Source organism: Hemiscyllium ocellatum, chromosome 5 (assembly GCF_020745735.1).
Source record: "Hemiscyllium ocellatum isolate sHemOce1 chromosome 5, sHemOce1.pat.X.cur, whole genome shotgun sequence".
In the NCBI taxonomy this organism is placed as follows: domain Eukaryota; kingdom Metazoa; phylum Chordata; class Chondrichthyes; order Orectolobiformes; family Hemiscylliidae; genus Hemiscyllium; species Hemiscyllium ocellatum.
Window position 1 is genome coordinate 81,077,020 of NC_083405.1, and position 27,284 is coordinate 81,104,303.

The 27,284-nt window shown below is 41.1% G+C and overlaps 1 protein-coding gene across 1 annotated transcript in view; it reads left to right on the forward strand.

Annotated features, from left to right (window-relative positions):
* Nucleotides 1-27,284, forward strand: part of dnah5l (dynein, axonemal, heavy chain 5 like) — a 340,633-nt gene that overhangs the window by 213,940 nt on the left and 99,409 nt on the right. Inside the window, exons 57-60 of the mRNA XM_060825520.1 lie at nucleotides 8,339-8,554; nucleotides 17,262-17,429; nucleotides 19,795-20,013; nucleotides 26,744-26,920. Of these exons, the coding sequence (XP_060681503.1) occupies nucleotides 8,339-8,554; nucleotides 17,262-17,429; nucleotides 19,795-20,013; nucleotides 26,744-26,920 (780 nt within the window). The remainder of the gene's footprint in view (nucleotides 1-8,338; nucleotides 8,555-17,261; nucleotides 17,430-19,794; nucleotides 20,014-26,743; nucleotides 26,921-27,284) is intronic.

Here is a 27,284-nt window from a genome sequence, read left to right on the forward strand (position 1 = left end):
TTTATTGGTTGTGTTATATTCATAAATAAATGTCACAGGTTCAGAAAATGAAATACTTGGGACACTAAAACCATTGCATTTGCTTCTTGCTCCAAACTCAGAGCTCTAGCATTTGCCTCCAAACCTCTTCTTGACGGTGGCGAAGATAATCTTAGATTGAGCAGTCTGTTCTAAGCTTTGACATCAAGTTTGATCCCAAGATGAGCTTTTAACCATCTATTTGTACCATCAGCAGGGACATCTATTAGACAGTCATAGAGTCGTACAGCACAGAAACAGTCCAACTGATTCATGCCAACCAGGTTACCTAAACTGAACTAGTCCCATTTGCCTGTATTTGGCCCATACCCCTCTAAACCTTTCCTATTCATACATCCCTCCAAAGGTCTTCTAAATGTTGTAATTATTTGCTGTCTCCACCAGTTCCTCTGGCAGATCATTCCATACATACACTATACCCTCTGTGTGAAAAAGTTGCCCTTAGGCCCCTTTTAAATCATACCTCTCTCACCTTAAACTGATGCCTTATAGTTTTAGACTCCCCCACCCTATTTACCTTTTTCCATGCAGCTCATGATTTTATGAACTTCTATAAGGTCAGCCCTCTGCCCCGACCCTCCAGGGCCAGCCTATCTTGACTCTTTTAAGAACTCAAACCCTCCAATCTCTGTCACATCCTTGTAAATATTGTCTGTACTCTTTCTAGTTTAAGAACCTTCTTCCTGTAGCAGGGCAGCCAGAATTGTATGTAGAATTGTAAAAGTGGCCTCATCAAAGTCTTGTACAGCTGCAACATGATGTCCCAACTGACTTTGTCCTTTATTCATCTGCTGCTGAAAGACACTCGTTAGAATTCTATTAAAGAGCTTATTCATATCTTTGTTATCTCTAGATTTGACTATTTCCACACACTATACTCTTTGTAATTCCTCCATCATCCAAAGCATTGCTGCCCATTTTCCAATTCACACTGAGTCATGTTCACTGATTATCTCTGGGGCTTATTGACCTACATTGGCTCCCACTAAAGCAATTTTTATGTCTTAACATTTTCATCCTTATTTTCAAAAACTGCTGTGGCTCACTCACCCATTTTTCTATAATCTTCTCTGGCACCCCTTACAGAAATCTACATTCATCTTTAATTTTAATTTCAATTTAATTTTTGTTTTCCCATTGTGATTCCTATGTCTTCAGTTCCATATGACCTGAGTTTGGAATATCCTCCAAACATTGCTCTGCCTCTTTGCTTTCCACTTTGAAAGCATTTCTTAAAACTTACCTCTTTGACCTCTTAGTCACCTGACTTAACATCAATTTAAATGCCTAGTGTCATATTGCATTTTATAATGCACTTGTGAAGTACCTTGGGGCATCTTATTACATTAGAGTGCTAGGTAAGTATATGTTATTGTGGTTTTCAGCTTTAGCCTTATTACTTGGGTCAAATGCTTCTTTGGCCTTAATTGTTAGGTTCTTATACCATGTACAATAAGACTTTGTCAAACAACATTGCATAAAACATATTGATCTAGCTAGTAAAGTTTTCAGCTGACTCAACATGAGTCAATGTAATCTGTAAGAAAATTAATTTGTGAGATGTGAATTCTCTGGCTGTTTTTGGGCCCAGGTCAGGTGCACAAAGTCAGGGGAAATTCTAGTTCTGTGAACCTGTTCTTTATTAATGGATGGCCATAGTTCTGACTTCCATTCTCTGAGTGTGTGGCGGGAGTGACAGCGCGGTGGCTGAGCGGGGTGTGGATTGGGAGTCAGGCTGAGTGACTGGGTAAGACCCTAAGAGGTTGGCACTTCTTGACATAGGCTGAGCTGAAAATCTGTCTCAGTGCTTCAGCACTTTGTTCAATTTTTAAATTAAAATAGTAAAAGATTCTTATTATTTTCATTTACTCACTCCTTTCATTTACCATTGATGATAACCTGTACCCCTGTACCCAAACCCATGGCTGCTCATACCCTTTAGCCACCTTACATATCTCCCATGGTCCTTCACATCCAATATGTCTCCAGTCATCTATATGATTCGTTATCGACATAGTCACTCCAGTGCCAATCCTTATCCCCAACTCACCACTGTTGACTTTCCCAATTCATGCCAATTCAAGTATTATCTAATTTGAGTGTTAACCAGGAGGCATTATCTTAGGAAATAAATTTAATAATCTATTGATGATGTCGCTATTGGGAAAAAATCAAACTCTTATTGCTACAAAACATTTGGCGTATTGATTTGCTTCAACAAATTCCTTCTGAAAATAAGCATTTTGCTTCAAAGACTTTTGCTGTATGACTTACATCAGTTCTGATGAAGAGTCTACATTAGACTTGAAACATTAACTGTGTTTCTATCCACAGATGCTGCCTAATCTGATGAGTTTCTCCAGCATTCTCTGTATTTGTTTCATATTTTCAGCATCTGCAGTGTTTTCCCTTTCTGTGAATAAAAAATACACTTAACCATTGTCAAGTATGTCAACATTTCCATTCAATAAGCATTTGGAGCTGTCCATCACTAAATACCCCATTGTGAAAATTATAGCTTGGGAAATCAGTCACACAGCACAAATCCTATAATTGTTTTAATTAAATAAACATTCTGAAAAATCTAGCACTGTTTCTTTTTTAAAAAATATGAATGGTTTGGACAGTTTTTTGATAACTTTTCAGCCTTTATGCACTGTTTATGCACAAACATGTCTTTTCACAACCCCAAAGTCTGCAGTATCTCCATCAAAAGGTATTTTACCTCTCCCAAACAGTGACTTAACTTCACCAAAAGCATCCTGCCTATCCAAAAGGGAAGAAATATTTTATATCTCTCATCCTCACATTGCCTCACATTCATTACTCTCCTGACACACCCATGTCAACACATGCAACTAAATGGCCCCTCATTCTCCTATGCCAACTTACTGACTATTTCAACCTACCACCGCCTTCCTTGTCACCTACAATACCAAGTCATTGAATGGTCACAAGTACACATGCACATAGGATATATATTCTACTTTTAACATTTCTACATCATAGAACACACCTGATTGAGATAAACAATCTCAGTCTCTAAATACAAGTTTTGACATTTTTTGATAGCTGGTACTTGGTAACAGATCAGCACTTTCTTATGCATTCATGAGACGTGGATATCTCTGGCTTAACCAGAACTTCTTGCCTGTCTTTAAGTTTGTCTTGACCCAAATGACTTCCTGGGGCCATTTTAGAGGAGAGATGAGAGTCAACTATATTAATGTGGGTCTTGAATCACATGAAGACCAAACCAGGTAAGGATAGCTGTTTCCATTCCCTAAAGGGGTACTATTGAACCTAATAGGTTTTCTGTTATGACAATTGACAATGGTTACAATGAGGCTGGCATTTTTAATTATATATTTTATTGAATACAAATTTCAACATCTGCCACAGTGGGATTTGAATCATTGTTCACAGAACATTAACCTGGGTCTCCTGATTACTACTATGACACAAACCCCTTCCCTTATTGACAAGTTGTGACAAGGTGGACAGTTCTATTGGGTTTAGGCATTGTTTACATACAACCTTCTCCTCAGCCACCATTTTTAAAGCCGCCTGATTCCCACCCAAAGGATTTGTGGCACCTACATAATGAAAATAAAGTATTTTTAATGAATATGTAACTAACATTTGATCTTTTATTAAGTTGAGACAGTGTGTCTTAATGGCACAATTATATGCAGGGAAACCTTCATTTATTCATTAGCAGCTGATTTTTGCCGAAATCCATTTTTGTACTCCTGAAAATAACACATTTTGTTGAACCATTTCATCTTCACTCATCAGGACATTTCACAAGAATAGTAATTCACTTGAAAAACCAGCATTTATACTGAGAAGAAAATGCTGATTGGTAGGGGTACTGCCATTTAGATTGCACCCTTTAAAATACATTCTGCTTGTGAATACAACATAGGCAGAGGTTCCACATCTCATAAACAATAAAATAGAAAAAAAACAGTAGGGCAGGCTTGATGGGCTGAATAACCTTTTCCGGCTCTTGTTTCTTTTGATTTTCTCATAACAGTTGGAAATGATTCAGTGTTGTTTTAGTTCCATAAGTTATTTAAATTTCAGTTCTCAACCTTCAGCTTTGGTCTTCTTGTTCTGAAACTACTTGGTTATAACAGCAGGCCGATGAAGGACTTTTGCCCAAAATGTCGATTTTACTGCTCCTCGGATGCTGCCCGAACTGCTGTGCTCTTTCAGCACCACTAATCCAGAATCTGGTTTCCAGCATCTGCAGTCATTGTTTTTACCCTTTATTTAATAACTGTCAATTTTCTTACACTTGTAATTTTTATGAAGTTGACATTGTGATCATTTGTGTAACTGCTACAGTGGTCACATTGCATCTTCTGCACTACATGCTGGGAAAATGGAGACCTGTGCTTTCTGCTAATGTCAAGTGCAGCTCAGGTATTTAATTTAAGTATGTTTTTGCACTGCTGGTGTCAGACACAGAGAATATGACTACTGGTAATGTTTTGGAGTAGGAGCTAGCACCTTCAGTTAAAAGAGAGAAAGGCCAATTTTGAAATGAGGCTGCATCAGGAATTAAGTTTTAGCCTTTTTAGGATGAATATCAAAGCAAAACCAACATGGAAGAATGAAATGGAGTCTGTAAACAAATAGCTGAAAGATATTGCAATAGGCATCTCTTACCCTTTTTGTGAAGATAAAAATCAATTTACTTTGTCACTGGAATGGAGACATGGAAGATCCAGTAGTGTAAATACTGACCTTTACGTCCACAGAATGAGCTACCCCTTTGATTACAGGTGTCTGTAAATCTGTCACCAAGAGATGATATATCTATATGTCATCTTGTTTTCTTTTCACCAAATCCCTTGATAGCAGCACCCTGTACTGCTGTAACTTTCCTATCTGTGCATTTCTCTCAAACTCTACAACACTAAAGTTTTGATCTCTTGTGTATCACCAACTTCCTTTACTCTGTAATTGACAGCTGAGCCTTTAGCTGCCTGGTTGCTAAGTGCTGGAATCCTGTCACAAATAGTTATACCTATCTCTTCTTCTTTAAGATGCTGCTTAAAGGCTGCCTATTAGATCAGCCATTTGAATCTTTGTCTTAGTGTTCACCTTCTTTGGCTTGGTGTCACTTTTTGTCTGACATGCTCTTGTGAAGTGCTTGGAGGTATTTTAAGCTGCTGAATGTGTTCTGTAAATACCATTGGTTATTGTGGTAATGAAGCAGGGATGCCAATAAAACTCTTTTCTTCTGAGATTGCTAGAAAGAGATTCCTGTGACAGACAGTAAATCCTCATGCAGGGGTCTGCATGAAGCTAGTTGCTTCCAGCACCTGTCTGCCACTGAATCATAACATAATTTGTTTGCATAGACACGGCTGATGTTGCTGTCTGTCAAAGATTCCTGCTGTATGTGAGTTTTATCTCATTCTAACAAAAATAGCAGCCTGAGCAACAGAGGTATTTACATTGAAAGTGGATGTGAGCTGATATTCCTCCATATCCATCATGAAATTGTGATTATCACCTAAATTCTAGATCTGGGTCAGGTTTCCCTGATACATATTGTCTCTTATAATACCTTATTCCTTTCTGCCCTTGCATTCAAAGGCATCCTGTACCATGGTGTCATGATGAATTTGATCACCTACACAACTATGCTTCTCCGCATTTATACAGTAGCCAGCATCTCCTGTCTGTTGGGATAAGGCTTCTCCATCGCTATATGTTGGTCCCCTATAACTGCCTGACTCACAGTCACAACTACCTGACGTTGACCATTGACCCACTCTGAAGTTCTGCTTATCCTCAGGGATGTGAAGGTCATCTTGTTAACTTCCCAATGACTTGTGATGCCTACAGCTTAAACATTAGCTTGATAACTCTGAGTTGAAGTTGCACAAGCTGCAGACAGTTATTGCCAATGGAGTCGTCTGGGATTACGTCACAATCAATACATTCCCATATGCTACACTCAGGACACATCACCATCCCTTATCCTGTCCCCAGATTGCTGTTGTCAAGCCAGAAATGCATTAATGTGATGGTAGAACTGTGACAGTTCAATATATGGAAAGTCTCATATAAGACTATGGGCTGGAGCAGATCATTGTAGACAAAACTCTTGCCAAATGAAGCTTAATGAATAAATTGAATTGCCATCAAAGGAATACGATTAACAGTTCCTGGTGCATTTCCATGCCAACCAATCAACAGTCTCTTCTCATACTGTATAAATTGTTGCTGCCTTTCTATTATTGACTTTTTGTTGTGTTTCAGTCCTGATGAGTGCAAGACACAAAGCTTCAATGTCTTGCTTTTTTAAAGCGATATTTAAATATGTAATATATGATGAGAAAAAATGCCAGAAATCAGTTTCTGTCTTTATACAACCATTTAATGTCATGTTCTAATTGTAAACAATTGTGGTCAAAGTTTGGGAGAAGATTTGTAGCTCCGGTGCTCGTTGTTGTGGTTCTGTTCGCCGAGCTGGGAGTTTGTGTTGCAGATGTTTCGTCCCCTGTCTAGGTGACATCCTCAGTGCTTGGGAGCCTCCTGTGAAGCGATTCTGTGATGTTTCCTCCAGCATTTATAGTGATTTGTACCTGCCGCTTCCAGTTGTCAGTTCCAGCTGTCCGCTGCAGTGGTCGGTATATTGGGTCCAGGTCGATGTGTTTATTGATTGAATCTGTGGATGAGTGCCATTCCTCTAGGAATTCCCTGGCTGCTCTCTGTTTGGCTTGTCCTATAATAGTAGTGTTGTCCCAGTCGAACTCATGTTGCTTGTCATCTGAATGTGTGGCTGCTAAGGATAGCTGGTCATGCCGTTTCGTGGCTAGTTTGTATTCATGGATGCGGACCCTTAGCTGTCTTCCTGTTTGTCCTATGTAGCGTTTTGTGCAGTCCTTGCATGGGATTTTGTACACTATGTTGGTTTTGCTCATGCTGGGTATCGGGTCCTTCGTTCTGGTGAGTTGTCTGAGAGTGGCTGTTGGTTTGTGTGCTGTTATGAGTCCTAGTGGTCGCAGTAGTCTGGCTGTCAGTTCAGAAATGTTTTTGATGTATGGTAGTGTGACTAATCCTTTGCGTTGTGGCATGTCCTCATTCCATTGTCTTTCCCTTAGGCATCTGTTGATGAAATTGCGGGGGTATCCGTTTTTGGAGAATACATTTTCTCGGTGTTCTTCTTCTTCTTTTTGCAGTTCTGGTGTTCTGCAGTGTGTTGTGGCCCTTTTGAACAGTGTCTTGATGCATCCATGAACACAACTAGCTACAAAATAACATGACCAGCTATCCTTAGTAGCCACACACTCAGATGACAAGCAACATAAGTTTGACTGGGACAACACTACTATTATAGGACAAGCCAAACAGAGAACAGCCAGGGAATTCCTAGAGGAATGGCACTCATCCACAGATTTAATCAATAAGCACATCGACCTGGGACCCAATATATCGGCCACTGCAGCAGACAGCTGGAACTGACAACCGGAAGCGGCAGGTACAAATCACTATAAATGCCGGAGGAAACGTCACAGAAGCGCTTCACAGGAGGCTCCCAAGCACTGAGGATGTCACCTAGACAGGGGACGAAATGTCTGCAACACAAATTCCTAGCTCGACGAACAGAACCACAACAAACAATTGTGTGTTTGCTTAGATTTCCTGAGTATGAGTTGGCAGGTGGACCAAACAAATATTGTATATCTTGGACATACCACAGCAACAATAGTTTTCCTTAAATTCATCATTCAAAGTTAATTGGAGAAACTATGTGGATAAATTTTAATTTTTGCCACAGGTTGACTGCGTTTTAGAGCATGTGCACTTACATAACACATAAGCGTGAAGACAGTGTCCAAGGAGCAGGACAGCTACACTTTTGACTCTGATCTCCAGCATCTGCAGTCCTCATTTTCTCCCATGAAGTCAGTGGTTACCCTGTGATGTATTTATATTAATGTGCATTTTTCAATGTTGCAATAAGAATATAAAATGAAGAACTGTGGAAATCTGAAATAAGAGCAGTAACTTCTGCAGAAACATAGCAGGTCTGGCAGCATCTTTGAAGAGAATACAGTTAACATTTCAAGTCCAGTGATCCTTCTTCAGAATTATTTCTTGAGCAATTTCTGTTTTGGAACATTAGTGTGCTGGATACATACTAGTGTACTTAACTAGTATATTAAACAGTAACTTAACAGAATCTTTATTAGTGATTGTTTGCATTTTTGATGAGTAAGATTAGAAGTCTTTAACTGAAATAATAATGTACATTGCTTTACAATATTTCCAGACTATCAAACCTGCTGATATTGCCACAGTGCGCAAGTTAGGCAAACCACCTCACTTGATCATGCGAATCATGGACTGTGTGCTGCTTCTCTTCCAAAGAAAAGTAGATTCTGTGACTCTTGATCCAGATCGACCTTGTGTGAAACCTTCATGGGGTGAAGCTTCAAAGCTGATGAACAACTCATCATTTCTTAACATGTTGCTGACATTTGCAAAGGTAATAAACCTTTCCTGTCATTTTTGCCTGTGTGAGCTGATTTCAGTTGTGAATTATCAGAATTTAAATCGATTTAGTTAAAGTTTGGAACTTGATTTATTATACTCTGGTCAATCTCCTTTAACAATGAAGAACCTTTACACAGTGGTTCATCCAGAACTGAAAGGTATCTTATGACTAATCTAAGGTCTCAGGAAATGCCCCAAAACTGGATTCACTATTACCTCCAAACCTCTACCAATTAATTGCTTGTATGCGGAAACTAATCAACTATTTCCCATCATTCAACAACTACTCTGTTGATGGAAATTAAGTTGTCAATTGAAACTTCTCACATTTAAAAATAATCTACTGAATGTACCAAGCAAAATAAGAATCTACTATTACAGGAGATATTAGAATGTCTAGCAAGGTATGTCTCTGTTGTCTCTCCAAAGGAGAAAATGACCTTGTGTCACTCCTTGGTTCTCTCCCTGTTGTTCTGTGCATTTGTTCGCTTCAGGTAATAATCCAGTTTCACTAAAATATCTGAACTGAATCTGCATCCACTTTCAGACAATTTATTCCAAATCTTAAATACATGCTGCATGAAAATGATTTTCCTCATGTCTCCACTGCTTCTTATGCCAATGTTGAAAAATCTGCTCCTGCTTGGCTGTAATTCTTTTACTGATGGGAACACTTTTGCCCTATCTGCTCTGTTCAAACCTTTCATGATTTTGTATAAATGCTGGTGAAATTCAGCAGGTCTGGCTATATCTGTTGAGTGAGATAAAACATTACGTTTGTGACTCTGATGCGGCTTCTTAAGAATAGTCTTTATGGCACTCCTCCCATTGTATTCTCCCACTCCCTGCAAGCCAAAGTACTGCCCCCTGCTGGGACTTCGAGGAATTTCTGGTCCCTCTGTCCTCTTTAAAAGCCCATAATGTACCCAGTCAAATGCTGGCAGTTCACAGCTATCCTGCATGGTTTGTTTATTTGTCCTGGACATGTTGGACAGAGAATGGTTGGTGCTCTGCTGGGAGAATGGGAAACCGTGTATCAATGAGATGAAATTAAGTAATACTCAGGATGTTAATACATGCAAGTAGGTCACTTACCACTCACTGGTGAGAATTTCATCTCACTATTCAACACTTGGTTGGAAAATGGGGTTTTTGCTTCTCACTGGCCATCTCATGTGATTCTGCCAAACCTTTTGGCATGGCCCATGCCATTCAGGGGCTGGGAAGATTCCACCCTAATTTATTTTTATGTGTCTCAAATGCAATCAAAATTTTGCATTTTTTTTAGATCATCCACATGTGTAAGTACATTTAAAAAACTGTTGGATAATAATATTTGCAAATTGCAGTGATCTGATGTCATGTGACTGCATACCACATGTCCAGATTTCATATACATTGGTTTTGGACTTCTAGGAATTCATCAAACCTGAACTGGTGACCATTTATGTCAGCAGTGTAGCTAATGTGCTGTAGACTGTATTGGGAAATAAATGAATGAACTCTTCAAGAAAGAGTTGGATAGAGCTCTTAAGGAATCAAGGGTTATGGGGATAAGGCAGGAACAGGATACTGATTGAGGATGTTGGATTAGTGGTGCTGGAAGAGCACAGCAGTTCAGGCAACATCCGAGGAGCAGCATGCTGCCTGAACTGCTGTTCTCTTCCAGCACCACTAATCCAAAATCTGGTTTCCAGCATCTGCAGTCATTGTTTTTACCTTACTGATTGAGGATGATCAGCCATGATCATAATGAATGGATGTGCTGGCTCGAAGGGCAGAATGGCCTACTCCTGCACCTATTGTCTATTGTTTATTGTCTTTGCAACATTGATGGGTGACTCTATTAGTTGCATCATTGGTTGCATTTGGAATACCAACAACATTGGCATCCATTGATTAAATTTAATAAAAGGAAAGTATTTTGAAAGGTATGGAAATAAAATACATTGGAGTTAATGAGAAATACATGATGGTTGGAATGGGGCACGATGATGAACATGATAGGAAGTACGTTGTGACAATTAAAAACATCAGCAAGGCGGCCTTTGTGTGGAACCACTGAAAATGGGGGAGATACCAAACGAATATTTTGCATCAGTATTTATTGTGGAAAAGGATATGGAAGAGATAGAAAGTAGCGAAATAGATGGTGATACCTTCAAAATGTCCATATTACAGAGGAGGAAGTGCTGGATGTCTTGAAACCCATAAAGGTGAATAAATCCCCAGGATCTGATCAGGTGTACCCTAAAACTCTATGGGAAGCTAGAGAAGTGATTGCTGGGCCTCTTGCTGAGATATTTGTGTCATCGATAATCACAGGTGAGGTGTCGGAAGACTGGAGGTTGGCTAACGTGGTGCCACTGTTTAAGAAGGGTGGTAAGGACAAGCCAGGGAACTATAGACCGGTGAGCCTGAGGTCGGTGAGCATAACAGGTACAGTTAGAAAGGTTGCAGATGACACCAAAATGGGACAGCGAAGAAGGTGACCTTAGATTACAACAGGATCTTGATCAGATGGGCCAATGGGCTGAGAAGAGGCAGATGGAGTTTAAATCAGGTAAGTGTGGGGTGCTGCATTTTGAGAAAGCAAATCTTAGCAGGACTTATAGACGTAATGGTAAGGTCCTAGGGAGTGTTGCTGAACAAAGAGACCTTGGAGTGCAGGTTCATAGTCCCTTGAAAGTGGAGTTGCAGGTAGATAGGATAGTGAAGAAGGTGTTTGGTATGCTTTCATTTTTTGGTCAGAGTATTGAGTACAGGAGTTGGGAGGTCATGTTGCGGCTGTAGAGGACATCAGTTAGATGATGTGAAACTTGAAAGGGTTCAGAAAACATTTACAAGGATGTTGCTAGAGTTAGAGGATTTGAGCTATAGGGAAAGGCTGAACAGGCTGGGGCTGTTTTCCCTGGAGTGTCAGAGGCTGAGGGGTGACCTTATGGAGGTTTACAAAATTTTGAGGGGCATGTATAGGATAAATAGACAAAATGTTTTCCCTGGAGGAGGGGAATCCAGAACTAGAGGCCATAGGTTTAGGGTGAGAGGGGAAAGATATAAAAGAGACCTAAGGGACAACATTTTCCCGCAGAGGGTGGTACATGTATGGAATGTGCTGCCAGAGGAAGTGGTGGAGGCTGGTACAATTGCAACATTTAAAAGGCATTTGGAAGGGTATATGAATGGGAAGGGTTTTGAGGGATATGGGTTGGGTGTTGGCAGGTGGGACTAGATTGGGTTGGGATATCTGGTCGGCATGGTCGGGACCAAAGGATCTGTTTCCATGCTGTACATCTCTATGACTCTATGACTCTATGAAGGAAGGAGAAAAAGATGAAGTATTGAATTGAAAATGTAAAGTAGGCAACGGATGGAGTTCAGAACTATAAAAGGGCTTGGGGTGCATCATTTTCTGTTTGGAACATTTGATTGCTGATTTGAACGTTGTTGTCAAGAGGAGTTAAAATGTGTGTTAATACCTTCCAGAGTTTGCTATTAACACAACAATGTGATTTTGAACTAAATTGTTCTTTTTCTTCAAGTGGTTATTTCTTTCTTTCACAACTGGATGTCATTATTAGTGAGTTTTGAGAAGATTTGTAGCTCACGTTGAGGTTCTAGATGTAGGTTTGCTCACTGAAAGGTTCATTTTCAGACATTTTGTCACCATACTAGATAACATCATCAGTGAGCCTCCAGATGAGAAAAGGAACAGCTTTTAGGAAAAGTAGGAGCCAGCTGGGAATGTGCTGGGTAGATGTTGATTGCCACATGATTAGGGATATGGTGGCAGATATATAAGGTGCCAGCTGGGCGGGTGGTAATGTGCCAGGTAGGTAGGGTGGCAGGTAGGAAAAGGGTGTGATACTAATTAGGTAAGTTGTCAGGGTGCAAACTGATAAAGAAAATGGCACAGCATTTAGAATAGCTGATCAAGTCTGCCCAGGGCACAGTTCGGTTGAGTTGAGGTTGGGGAGAAGGAATAGTGTCAAGTCGGGTCTGACAGGAGAGTGTCCAGTCCAGCCCAGTCCACTGCTGGGGAAAGGGGTTATGTCTGGTCCAGTGCAGGGAAGGGAGTGACAGGTCAAAGTCAGGGCATGTAAAGGGTATGGGTTGGTGCTTGTTTGTCTGTGAGGTAAGTAGTTTGAATTTGAATTTCAATGATTTATTGTCACTTGTATTTAACAAATAATTAGTGAAAAGTGTAATATGCCACCATGCTCCCGCACCATTTTGACTTACAGAAGATATTAAGATATATAACCAAAATTTAGATATGAGACTAATCTTTCTCTCTTCTTGTGCTCGATATAGGCGGTTTCTCCACAATGGGCTCTGGGCCCACCAATGCCCCCATATCATAGTCCAGTTCAGGCATACCAATTCAGGTCTACCGCATCACTGCAGCTGAAGCCCAATATCTCCAATTCCAATGCCAACCGCAGAAGCCATTTTTGTCGATATTGCTGTGATGCACTTCCGCGAGACCCAACCAATGTTGAAGTTGCCAATCCTCAGGTGCCATTCTTTGCTGCTGGGCCCATGTCACTGATACCAATGCCGATGCTGGGTCTCATGGTTGCCCCTTTGCCAACTCATCTGCCATCATCTTAGAGAATCTTCTGCCACAATTCCACACTGGGCCCATTCGTGTCTGCACTGGGCCCACTTGAGCCTGCACTGCGTCTACTGGAGTCTGCAATGGGACCACTCATCCTCACTGGGCCCACTCCAGTCCATGCTGGGACCCACTCGAGGCCATGCTAGCCCGCTCAAGTCCGCAATGGGCTAACTCGAGTCTGAACACACCAGATGGCCTCCTTCTTTAGAGACTGCAATTTCCCTTCCGATGTGGTTAAAGATGCCCTCCGACGCATCTCGTCCACATCTCGCACCTCCGCCCTCAGAACCCAACCCTCCAACTGTAACAAGGACAGAATGCCCCTGGTGCTCACCTTCCACCCTACCAACCTTCGCATAAACCAAATCATCCGCGGACATTTCCACCACCTCCAAAAAGACCCCACCACCAGGGATATATTTCCCTCCCCACCCCTTTCCGCCTTCCACAAAGACCGTTCCCTCCATGACTACCCGATCAGGTCCATACATCCCCTACAACCCACCCTCCCATCCTGGCACCTTCCCCTGCCACCGTAGGAATTGCAAAACCTGCGCCCACACCTCCTCCCTCACCTCCATCCAAGGCCCTAAAGAAGCCTTCCACATCCATCAAAGTTTTACCTGCACATCCACCAACATTTATTGTATCTGTTGCTCCCGATGCGGTCTCCTCTACATTGGGGGGACTGGACGCCTCCTAGCAGAGCGCTTTAGGGAACATTTCCAGGACACCCGCACCAATCAACCACACCACCCTGTGGTCCAACATTTCAACTCCCCCTCCTACTCTGCTGAGGACATGGAGGTCCTGGGCCTCCTTCACCGCTGCTCCCTCACCACCAGACGCCTGGAGGAAGAACGCCTCCTCTTCCGCCTTGGAACACTTCAACCCCAGGGCATCAATGTGGACTTCAACAGTTTCCTCATTTCCCCTTCCCCCACCTCACCCCAGTTGCAAACTTCCAGCTCAGCACTGTCCCCATGACTTGTCCTACCTGCCTATCTTCTTTTCCACCTATTCACTCCATTCTCCTCCTTGACCTATCACCTTCATCCTCTCCCCCACTCACCTATTGTACTCTATGCTACTTTCTCCCCACCCCCACCTTCCTCTAGCTTATCTCTCCACCCTTCAGGCTCTCTGCCTTTATTCCTGATGAAGGACTTTTGCCCGAAACATCGATTTTACTGCTCCTCGGATGCTGCCTGAACTGCTGTGCTCTTCCAGCACCACTAATCCAGTAACTCAAGCTCACACTGGGCCCACTGGAGTTTGCCCTGCACCCACTTGAGTCCGCACTGGGCCCACTTCAGTCCGTGCTGGGCTCAGTTGTCACCATTGATGCCGTCGCCATGACTGAACTTCTCACAGGAAGTGAGTAGATGCAGAAATAAAATGGGAGAAGAGGGGAAAACAGAAGTGTAAAGAATGGAGTGGAGAAGCCCCAGGCTCAGAATCCCTACTCTGCTGACATCCCACCAGAAGGATGGGGTCAGTTCATTAGTTGCTCAGGAGTTACATAAAGGTAGTTAACTGTCTACCTTTTCCTTAGGAATTAATTTGCTCAATTTCATTGTAAACCTCCAAATTTTCTGATTTGAATGGAGATTTTCTAAAGGTTCCAGATGTAATTCATTTTCCCTCACCACCTGCTGCAGACCCGGTCCATCAGTAATGCTGTTGCCCAGACACTCTTGGTGATGGACATTGAAATCCACCACTAGCGTACACTTTGCACCCATGCCACCCTCAGTGTTTCGTCGACATTTTGTTCAACATGGGAGTGATTCACCATTGGAGTGGGGATGGTACGTGATGGTCAATAGGAGGTTTCCTTGTCCATGTTTAACCTGAAGCCATGACACTTCATGGGGTCTGTAGTTAATGGTGAGGATTCCCGGGGCAACTCCCTCCCTACCAATGTGCCACCACCTCTACTGGGTCTGTACTGCCATTGGGACGGGACATATCCAGGGATGGTGATGGTGATGCCAATGTCTGGGACATTGTCTGTAAAGTGTGGTTCCATGAGTACAACGATGTCAGGCTGCTGCTTAATCTATCTGTGAGACAACTCTCCCAATTTTGGCCCTAGCCCCCAAATTTTAATGAAGAGGTCTTTGTAGGGTTGACAGGGCTGTTTCTGCCATTGTCTTTTCTGGTGCCTCGACTGATATCAGCTGGTCCATCCGGTTTCATTTCTTTGTTTATACTTCATGGTGATTGATAGAACTGAATGGCTTGCTAGGCCATTTCAGAGGGCAGTTGAGAGCTGACCACATTGCTGTGGGTCTGGAGTGACATGTAGACCAGACCAGGTGAGGACAGCAGATTTTCTTCCCTGAAGGATATTAGTTAGCCAGATGGGTTTTCCTGACAATCGACAATGGTTTCATGTTCATCAATAGATACTTGATCCCAGATATTTTGTATTGATTTTAAATTCCACCATCTGCTATGATAAGATTTGAATCTGTTCTTTCAGTTATTATTTTTTTGAGACTTTTTTGTTTGTTTAGTCTCACATTGTGTATGGTTGGAACCTCATGTTGGAACATTTTGGATTCTTCCTGCACCTCCTTTAAGTTATTTGAGGCGTATTCACATTCCAACTGTGCATTAAGACCAAAGCAATTTCTTTTCACATTGAGTTTAAGTAGTAATGGCCAAATTCCAGAGGGAAGTGGAGTAAAACTAGCTTTTCCATAGAATCTCGTTCTGCTTTATCAAGTCTGGCCCTGACTATGGATTCACCTCGAATGGTTCATACCAGTGCTCCATGTTTAATATAAATGAGTCTTAAATATTCAACTTTCCACACAATTCAGTCTGTAAATACTGTAGTCTCATATCATTTACACCTCAAAAGTCCACATTCACTTCAGTATATTCCTGTGAGTAGCATTATTCCAAAACTGTTAGAAATTAGGTCGATTCAGAACCACATCTTTATACCAGGTTTCTGGTACAGCACTTTGAGCTTAATTACTCCCTGCTTTGACTGGGACATAAAATGTGATTGTTTTTGCTGGTTTTGCAGTGTTTGGGCCCAGATTATTTAATATTCATCAAAGTGGCATTTCACATAGGAAACTTAAATAGGCAACCATTTGCAGTAGCTGGAGAATTACGGTGCATAGTCTAAAAATGAGGGGCAGATTGTTTAGCAGAGATGTTAGGAATCATTTTTATACATAAAGGGTGGTAGATGGTTGGAATTCTTTCATAAACAGAAGTGGATGCTGGATCAGTTGTTACATTTAATTCTGAGATGGATAAATTTTTGTTAAGCAATTGTATTAAGACATGATGGTTAAAGGCAGATATATGGAGTTCAACCACAGATCAGCCATGACCTCATTAAATGGTATTACAGGCTCAAGAGCAGAATGGCCTGCTACTGTTTCTACATTCCTAAGAGAGCTGGCACCTCCTCAGCAGGTAACCTTTAACCTTTAGGTTGTGACAATGATCCCAGATATTCTCCTGTTGTACAGTTGCTAAAGACTTTGGTGGAGAATATGGTCCACTAGTCAAGAATGGGTGCAACCTGGCACTTATTAGCTATTGGAACTTCAGGCCTTTAGATTTTAACCATGCATATGCAGAATTATTCATCCTCCTAGCAGGGAAATCTGAATTCTAGTCAGGCAAAATAAGCAGGGCTCTGTCAGGTTACTTTCCCTGCTCTCATTCAAGATTGCTCTGACACAGCTCATGGATTTACAACAATTAATTCAATGGATGTGAAACTGGAATGACACCTTTATGAGTGTATGGCTTTTATAGTTTATGTTAAATGGATAAACAAAGTTAATCACAAAAAATTTGCTTTCATTCATGTATAACAACTGCATGTCCTTTCAATATTTAATAGTCGTATTGTTTTCAGATCCAGCTTAGCAATGTGAAGAGTCAGTTACAGTGATGTTCTACATTATTAAACACTCATCTATTACACTGTGGTTATATATAATTGCCAGAAAAATTTTTTCTGGTGGAATTAGAATTTCCATTGCCTAACCAATCCATTCACGTTGCTTAAAGGATTTAATAGATTTTGCTTAATCTGCAGGATTCTATCACTGGAGAGGTTACAGATTTGCTGCAACCTTACCTAGATATGGATGATTACAATCTTGAAACTGCCAAGAAGGTGTGTGGCAATGTTGCAGGTCTATGCTCGTGGACTAAGGCCATGGCAAGCTTTTTTGAAATTAACAAAGAAGTGCTTCCTCTGAAGGTGAAGTATAAATACACAACACTAAATAACATGTGGTTCTATATTATAACATTAGGTCTGATGTTTTGCTGGAGAGGCTTTCCATCTTAGCCAAAATGATGCCCAAATCAGGCATTTCTATGGTTGCTGGAAAAAGACATATACGTGTAAAAATGTGTTTACTGAAACAGGCTCAATTTCATCAGTGGGATGTTAAAAAAAATTGACTTGTAAGTTTAAACTTTTCAACAAAATGTCTAAACTTGCTAGAGTAATCATACAATCATAGCATCCCCACAATGTGGAAGGAAGCCATTTCACCCAGTGAGTCCACACTGACCCTCTAAAGAGCATTGCACCTAGGCTCACCTCCTTCCCCCCACCCCCCAACCCTATAATCCTGCATTTCCTATGGCTATTCCACCTAGCCTACACATCCCTGGATGCTATGGTCAATTTAGTGTGGCCAATCCACCTAAATTGCACATCTTCAGACTGTTCTTGGGAATGGTAAATTATACTTTAGATAGGTCCAGGGACAGTTTTGGGAAAGGTAGGCTATGTACCCTTTGAGATGATTAAAAGTAGATATGAGCATACTTTAACCACGAAGGAATACAAATGCTTATTTTGTTTTACAGTCGTGGCAAAGTGCCTGGGCATCAAGACTTGCCTTTCAGACAGCTCATCTCTGCACCCTACGGCCATTGTGGCTGCCTCTTCACCCTTTGAAGTGGCAGCTGGCCCAATTCCTTATGAACAATTTACCCATGGAACCAAACTTAAGCTGTTTGGGCACTTTCTCCTAAGGTGGATTTGTGGAGTTGAGATTTCTCCTGTTTGTGCTCCTGACTTGGGGGTAAATGTCAGATCCAAGAGGAATTCTTTGATTGACAATTTACTGGCCATAAAGCTTTTGGATTATTGATTTTATATAGGCTAGGGCTGTTTTCCCTGGAGCGTCAGAGGCTGAGGGGTGACCTTATAGAGGTTTACAAAATCATGAGGGGTATGGATAGGATAAATAGACAAAGTCTCTTCATGGGGCAGGGGAGTCCAGAACTAGAGGCCATAGGTTTAGGTTGAGAGGGGAAAGATATAAAAGAGACCTAAGGGGCAACATTTCCCCGCAGAGGGTGGTACATGTATGGAATGAACTGCCAGAGGAAGTGGTGGAGGCTATTACAGTTGCAACATTTAAGAGCATCTGGATAGATATATGAATAGGAAGGGTTTGGAGGGATATGGGCCAGGTGCTGGGAGGTGGGTCTAGATTGGGTTGGGATATCTGGTCGATATGGACAAGTTGGAACAAAGGGTCTGTTTCCGGACAGTACAACTCTATGACTCTATGACTCTATATTGCCATTCATATGAGAGATTATGTTTCTGTCTCTATAACTTTGTATCATAAGTTGCAACCCGCTTTTTGCATAAACATTACGGTGAAGAAATTTGGGAGTGATAGTTTAGGATTGATGGTGGCATGGATTAGCACTGCTGCCTTGCAGCGCCAGGGACCTAGTTTGATTCCCTCCTCAGGCTGTGTGGAGCTTGCACATTCTCCCCATGTTTGCGTGGGTTTCCTCCGGGTGCTCCGGTTTCCTTCCACAATCCAAAGATGTGCAGGTTAGGTGAATTGGCCATGCTAAATTGCCTATAGTGTTCGGTGCATTAGTTAGGGAATGGGTCTGACGGTTGGTGTGGACTTGTTGGGCTGAAGGGGCTGTTTCCACACTGTAGGGAATCTAATCTAATTTAATCTTTCCTTGGTACACGCCAGACAATTTTGTTATAAACATGCCTCGGGGGGACCATTTGTTAAGTATCCTCTATGAAAAGAGGAACTTTGCTCTATACATGAGCATGTCGTCAGATGTGTTTACATGACTTGGAGGTGCCGACATTGGATTGGTGCATACAAATGTAAAAATTACATAACACCAGGTTATAATCCAACAGGTTTATTTGGAAGCACTAGCTTTTGGAGCACTGGTCCTTTATCAGGTGATGAAGGAAACGTGCCCTGAAAGCTAGTGCTTCCAAATAAACCTGTTGGACTATAACCTGATGTGTATCCAGTAACTCAGAACAATATTTATTTATTTTTAGTTTCATGTGTTCCAAACATAACTATTGAGCTTAATATTTGTGCTTATATGCAAATTGAAGGTTTTTCATCAAATCTCAAGTTTAAAGACATGATTATATTATTGTAAATGAGACTTTTTTAATGCAAGACTTATGATTTGATTTGCATTTCATGTGTTCTAAGCTAGCAGTTAATGGATTTTTACGTGACAGGGGAAATTCAAGTACCCCAACTAAGACCTGTTTTTCAATGTTGCATGCTTTTATTTACTTTGATGTGTCTTTTTGCAAAAAGGCTAACCTTACTCTGCAAGAGGCCCGATTAGTTGTTGCCAAAACTGAACTACACAATGCCCAAGTCCAGCTGGATGATAAGCAGCGGGAACTAGATGAAGTGCAGGCAATGTATGATGCTGCAATGTCAGAAAAACAAGCACTACTTGATGATGCAGAGGCCTGTAGAAAGAAAATGAACAATGCCACAACCCTCATTGAAGGCCTAGGTGGAGAAAAGGTAAAATTAAATTTGTGATAAACTGAATACTAATATTCAATGAACACCTTTTATTGAATCTGCATATAATTAATTCTTAAACGATTCTGCAATTATTGGGACTAAGACTCAAGAAAGAAGTTCAGACTCCCACATTACCAGTTATTTAATCAGAATGAGCAATCAATAAGCATCCTGAGGCCTTGAAAATACACCCTGCAGATCTGGCACATGTATATTGTGGAACACCCACTGACTTGACAGATTTTCACCTGTGACACAAATAGCATGTAATATTGCAGAATTTCAAGAAAAAATGTGTTAGGCATTTATATAAACCCAGTGACAGGACTGGATAAGTCATACTCAAACAACAGCATCAATAATAGGCACACCGTGCTCAATGGTAGTTCCAAATTTATAACTAACGGACTTGCCATTACACATGACCATATAGCCACACTCAAAGTCAAGTTGCAGAGGGGCTTGCTGGAGTTATGGAAGAGTAGTAACCTACCTGTGATATAAATGATAGGCTTATCCTCACAGCATGTCTACACATAAGTGGACAACTCCAAGATACACAAAACCACTCCCTTTTATGCCTTATTTTATCTATAGCTCTGAGTAACTTAGAATCCCTACAGTGTGAAAACAGGCCATTTGGCTCAATGAGTCCTCACCGACCCTCTGAAGAGTAACCTACCCAGATCCATTCCTCTACCCTATCACTCTACATTTACCCTTAACCTACACTATGGGCAATTTAGCATGTCAAATTCACCTAACATGTACATCCTTGGATTACAAGAGGAAACCCACACAGACACAGGGAGAATGTGTAAACTCCATACAGACAGTCGCCTGAGGCTGGAATCAAACTCAGGTCCCTGGTGCTCTGAGGCAGCAGTGTTAACTACTGAGCCACCATGAATTGGTCAAATGATTAAATGATCTGTTGTAACCAGGCTTTAAATGAGTTTTCCTCATACATCATGAAAGATTCCTACACTTTTTCAAAGACCATGCAAGCCTTACATATTAAGCACAATAGTGTGCCCATGTACACGTTTGCCATTGCTAGATCACTTATCAAAGTAACACTGAAAGGAACCATTCACATTTGCATTATGTCACTGTGTCACAGCAATGTGCATGTGTGCTACCAGTGTCTGAATCTGTGTGCATCAAACTCATGAAGTTAGCAATCAGAGTGATTGATTACAGTTTCAAGCATATGCATCCAAATAGATGGTGTTACCCTGGGATCCCCTTTAGGCTCAGCTCTTGCTAAAATTACCAAGAGAAGTGTGTTTTTGATGGAATGCCCACTAACCTCCTAACCCTTATATATGTTTATTTTAAAAAACAACACAATATTGTGATATTTGAATCTGTGGCTGCAACAAGGAATTTTTTATATAGCTTAATAAATTCAATCCTACTCTCAAGTTTACCTTTGAAATGGAGCAATCAAATGAGCTCCATTTCCTCAATAGATAAATTGAGAAATCTGTCAATGGATTCTCTCAAGCTATCTACAAAAAGCTTACATTCATTGGTCAATATACACTTTGGATTCTGACTGTTTCATGCACCAATCTTATTGGTAAATTTGTGAAAAGGTCCCTATTTGCACATTCTGTATGTTTGGTGCAGGGATAGGAAGTACCAAAGCTATCCTGATGATAATGGCGACCAAATCAAATCATGAATCACGATATATCATGGATGTTACCTTTGGCCGAGGACTGTTTCCTGTCTATCTAAGTCAATGCTAGAAGGGGAAGGTATTTCAAAAACATGGATAGGTGAACCAGCTGTCTCACACTGCAACTTTGCTGTAAACACCTGAGTGGTTTGTCCATCAACAAGATGTTGCCGTAAACCACAATACAGTTTTGCCTACCATATAAATGAATAATGTGGTATACCCAGCTTCAGTGCCAGTGTTATAAAAGATATGACTCGGCCGTATGACTCTGATCAGACCATATCTGGAATATTGTGAGCAGTTTTGAACCCTGTATCAAAGGAAGGATGTGCTGGTCTTGAAGGGGGCTCAGAGGAGGTTTACAAGAATGATCCTGGAGATAAAAAGCCTTGTCATAGGGGAAGTGGTTGATGACTCTGGGTCTGCACTTGATATAATTTGGAAGGATGAGGGGGGCTCTCATTGAAACATACAGCATATTGAGAGGCCTGGGTAGAGTGGACATGGTAAAGATAGTTTCACTAGTAAGAAAGACTAAGACCTGCAGGCACATCCTCAGAATTAAGGGACAACAGAGATGATGAGGAATTTCTTCAGCCACAGTTTAGTTAATCTGTGGAACTCATTGACATAGAAGGCTGTGAAGGCTGCGGATGACAAGTCATTGAGTGTATTTAAGGTAGAGTTAGATAGATTCCTGATTGGTAAGGGGATCAAAGGTTACAGGGAGAATGAGGTTGAGGAACATATCAACCATGATTGAATGGCAGAGTAGACTCAATAAGCCAAATGGCTTAATTCTGTTCCTATATTCCATATTTATCTCTCCATGCTGGAAGCTTCCTGCCTCTATTCCTGATGGAGGACTTTTGCCCGAAACGTTGATTTTCCTGCTCCTTGGATGCTGCCTGACCTGCTGTGCTTTTCCAGCACCACTCTGATCTAAACTCTGGTTTCCAGCATCTGCAGTCCTCACTTTTGTCCAATATTCTATAGTCTAATAACATATCATACAAAACATCTCATTGACCTTGGCAGTGGGCAGTCTGCCAGTCATGCTTAAATAGCCCTTACATGCAAACCTCTGAACAGTATGCCTGTCACCAGATGTGATTCAGCTATTGGATATAATGCACATCGATGTTTTATTATATAACCTGGATTGTGGTTTAAGTTACACCAGAAACCTGTTCAAGTGTATTCGTAAGTCATGTGGTGTGATGATTTGCGTGAGTCACATGCAATACATTTTAGCACATAGGACCCAGTTTTAGTGGACAAAGGGAATTTATGCATTTATTGCAATTTTTCCTTTGTAAAAAAAGATCATGGACATTTAAAAGTTCTTCTGTGTTCCAATAACAACACGCAGAACAAACAGAGTCTATCTGCCTGCTCTGAAAATTAAAATCGACAGTTAACTCTACTAGCTCCATCCCTATGGCAGCAATGCCTGAAATGATTGCACCATATTTCCCATGCTGTATAAATTGATGAGACTTTTTCAAGCTTGCTTCTTTTGTCCTAGTTCTGATAGATGCAAGGCAAAAAGCTTTGACTTTTCTCCTTTAAGCAATATTTAATTTCAGTACAATGAAGCAATTAATTAATCAATTCTATGTAGAATAGGGATAGTCAACATGGCTTTGTGCATGGGAAATCATTTCTCACAAACTTGAATGAGTTTTTTGAAGAAGTAACAAAGAGGATGATGAGGCAGAGGGTAGACGTGATCTAAATAGACTTTAATAAGGTGTTCGAGAAGATTCCCCATGGGAGACCTGGTTAGCAAGGTTAGATTTCTTGGAATACAGGGAGAAATAACCGTTTGGATGCAAATCTGGCTCAAAGGTAGAAAACAGAGGGTGGTTGTGGAGGATTGTTTTTCAGACTGGAGGCCTGTGACCAGTGGAGTGCCACAAGGATCAGTGCCGGGTCCACAACTTTTCGTCATTTATATAAATGATTTGGATGTGAGCATAAGAGATATAGTTAGTAAGTTTGCAGATGACACCAAAATTGAAGGTATAGTGGACAGCGAAGAAGGTTACCTCAGATTATAACGGAATCTTGACCAGATGGGCCAATGGGCTGAGGATTGGTAAACGGAGTTTAGTTTAGATAAACGCAAGTGCTACGTTTTGGAAAGGCAAATCAGGGCAAGATTTATACACTTAATAGTAAGATTCTAGGAGTGTTGCTGAGCAAAGAGACCTTGGAGTGAAGGTTCATAGCTCCTTAAAAGTAGAGTCGCAGGTAGATAGGATAGTGAAGAAAGTGCTTGGTATGCTTTCCTTTATTGGTCAGGGTATTGAGTACAGGAGTTGGGAGGTCATGTAGCGGTTGTACAGGACATTGGTTAGGCCAACGTTGGAATATTGTGTGCAATTCTGGTCTCCTTCCTATTGGAAAGATGTTGTGAAACTTGAAAGGGTTCAGAAAAGATTTACAAGGATGTTGCCAGGGTTGGGGGATTTGAGTTATCGGGGGAGGTTGAATAGGCTAGGGCTGTTTTCCCTGGAGCGTTGGAGGCTGAGAGGTGACCTTATAGATATTTCTAAAATGAGGGGCATGGATAGGATAAATATACAAAGTCTTTTCCCTGGGGTGGGGGAGTCCAGAACTAGAGGGTATAGGTTTAGGATGAGAGGGGAAAGATGTAAAAGAGAGCTAAGGGGCAACTTTTTCATGCAGATGTAGGTATATGTATGGAATGAGCTGCCAGAGGAAGTGGTGGAGGTTAGTACAATTGCAACATTTAAAAGGCATTTGGGTGTGTATATGAAAAGGAAAGTTTTTGAGGGATATGGGCCAGGTTCTGGCAGGTGAGACTAAATTGGGGTGGGATGCCTGGTTGGCATGGATATGTTGGATCGAAGGGTTTGGTTCCATGCTGTACATCTTTTTGACTCTATGAACTAATACAACAACTCTCGATTATAAAAATAATTAATAATTCAACAGAGAGTAACTAACAAAAGAGGGTGCCACACAGTCTGGATATAGAAATAAAAATGGTTATAAAATTGAAACAGGTATAGATGTGTGTAGGAGCAGAAACAGCCATGTTGTAGTACATAATTGAATATTGTTTAAAAGTGAGACATGTGGACAAAGCTCTTTGACTTGCATTCATCAGGAAAAATGCAAGAATGCCAAGTTTCAAGTGATCACAACAAGAGGAGGAGGAGATTGGTCCTCCTTCCTTTGCCTCTGGTTAATTTAAAAAGGGAGTTAATCTTAAACATATTCCTTTTGTTTCTAGAGATAGCACCCTGTGTATAAATTTCTGCTACTTCTAGCGAACGTAAGTGAGCCACATTACAAGTTTAACTGATTATCTCAATTTGGTGTAACTATTAGCACACTCAGGATTGCTGATCAAGTGCTGCTCGGTCATAGGGATCGCATCCAACAGTAAATGTCAGCACTCAAAACATATGGGCCTATTTTCCCTCGTAGACCCTATATGACCCAGATAAGTTTGCTCACAGTGTGACTAATGACAGAAAGGTTACCTTGTAAACAGAATAACAGGAAGCAGTGAGGAGCTGTTCCTCCAATCACAGAATAGTTCCCTCCCATTATTGCTGCTGATAGGTTCATTCATTCATCAGCAATTGACATGATTGGAGGAATTGCAAGCATGTTAAGTATGACCTGGCAGTGAGGGAGCTGTTCGGGAGGGAATGCTGCAGTCCTGGTTTGGGGACTAAGGTAGGGTCAGGCACTTTTTGCTGAGGCTTGGAATGTGAAGATACTTGGAAGGGGAGAATTCCTGAGGACCAGGGCTGTGTAGAGCAGTTTCCTTTTTGCTGAGCAGTAGTGAATCACTTTATGGGCATCCACTATTGGGCCTGATGCAAGGCTGGTTTAAGAGAAAGAGAGAGGCTGTAAAGGGGCTGTGTGAGAGAGGGTCACTCAGCTGTTTGGACCCTCCATGCAAAAATGAGGACTGCAGATGCTGGAGATGAGAGTCGAGAGTGTGGTGCTGGAAAAACACAGCAGATCAGGAAGCAAATGAGGAGCTGGAAATCGATGTTTCGGACAAAAGTACTTCATCAGAAACGGTAATGAAGGGCTTTTGCCCAAAATGTCGATTTTCATGCTGTTTGGACCCTCTGCCTCCTCCTCCTTTTTCCAGTGACTTCTACTGATTGTACACGCTCTGTTTATTTTCTGAGTCACTCTGTGTTCGAAAGGGAATCTTTACTAGCACATCTAAATAGTTGTGCAGAAGCTTTGAAGTGTGTAGAATCTCCCTCAAAACCTGCTTCACCATTCCCTGTAGACTTTTGCAACTTCAAGTGCTTGCCATTTTACATTGTTATTTACAGAACTGAAACAACACCCAAGGAAAAAAATAACCAGTAACTGACAGCAGTAAGTGTCTGCTGCATGCTCTAAGAACCTTTGATGGCTGCTCACTGCCCGCACACAAAGACCATTATAGTGTCCAATGTAATTCACCCAGATCATATTGCAGCTGCCATCTCAGAGCTCTAAGCACTTGAAAGTCCTGAAAAATGGGCTCACATGATTTCAATTTCTCGCTGGCAATCTTGAATCAAAAAACCGCAGATAGCGAAACCAAACTATTATCACAATTTAAATAAATGTTCTTGGCTGAGGTCAGTAGTTGCAAGATAATCAAAACATTTGGATGGTTTTGTAAGTAGTTGAGCTTTGTTCCTGTAGTTCAGAGTATTATTCAATCTCCTGAACCTCTCCCTGATATTGACATCTCCTACAGCATATCAATGAGGCACAGTGATTGTATTTACCATGGCCTCATACTGCTCCAGCTAGGGGACAAACTGACCAAAACAAATGAAACCAATCCAAAACTTGTTAATTAAAATCTTCTCCAATATCTCTGACTTTTGTGAAATATTGAAATGTGGGTACATTTGTCATTAATGTTATTAGTGATAACCAGAATACAAAAGAAGACTTGCTTGGGAGGTAAAAGTTCAAATAAAGTTGTAAAACAGTTTGGTGCATCTATTTGATCTATTTCCTTTAACACTATCTCAGGTTCGGTGGACAGAAAGCAGTAAACTTTTCCAGGATCAGATTACTCGGTTAGTGGGTGATGTATTGCTAGCCACTGGATTCCTCTCCTATTCTGGGCCTTTTAACCAAGAATACAGGAACCTGCTCCTTCAAATGTGGAAAGAGGAGATGAGCAGCAACAATATTCCATACAGTGATGTAAGTGGACTTGTAGATATGTATACATCAATGATGTAACCCAATCCTTTCACAGGAAGTGGGCGTCACTGGCTGGGCCAGCATTTATTGCCCAGCTTTCAGAAGATTGGTGGTGAACTGCCTTCTTGACTCCCTGCGGATTTTGAAGTTGAATTATTCAAAGCCTATGGGTTGATTAATAATTTTTCACCAAATGTGCAACTATTTTGCAGATTGGTTGCTCATAAAAGCAAACTGATTTTTATTTCCCGAGATTTAACGAAAGTAAATATACTTTTTGCACTTTACGTTAAGTGAAGCATCTAATATCTAATGTCTGAGAAAAACAGATTTATTTTGAAGCAGAATAATCATTGTGCATCGT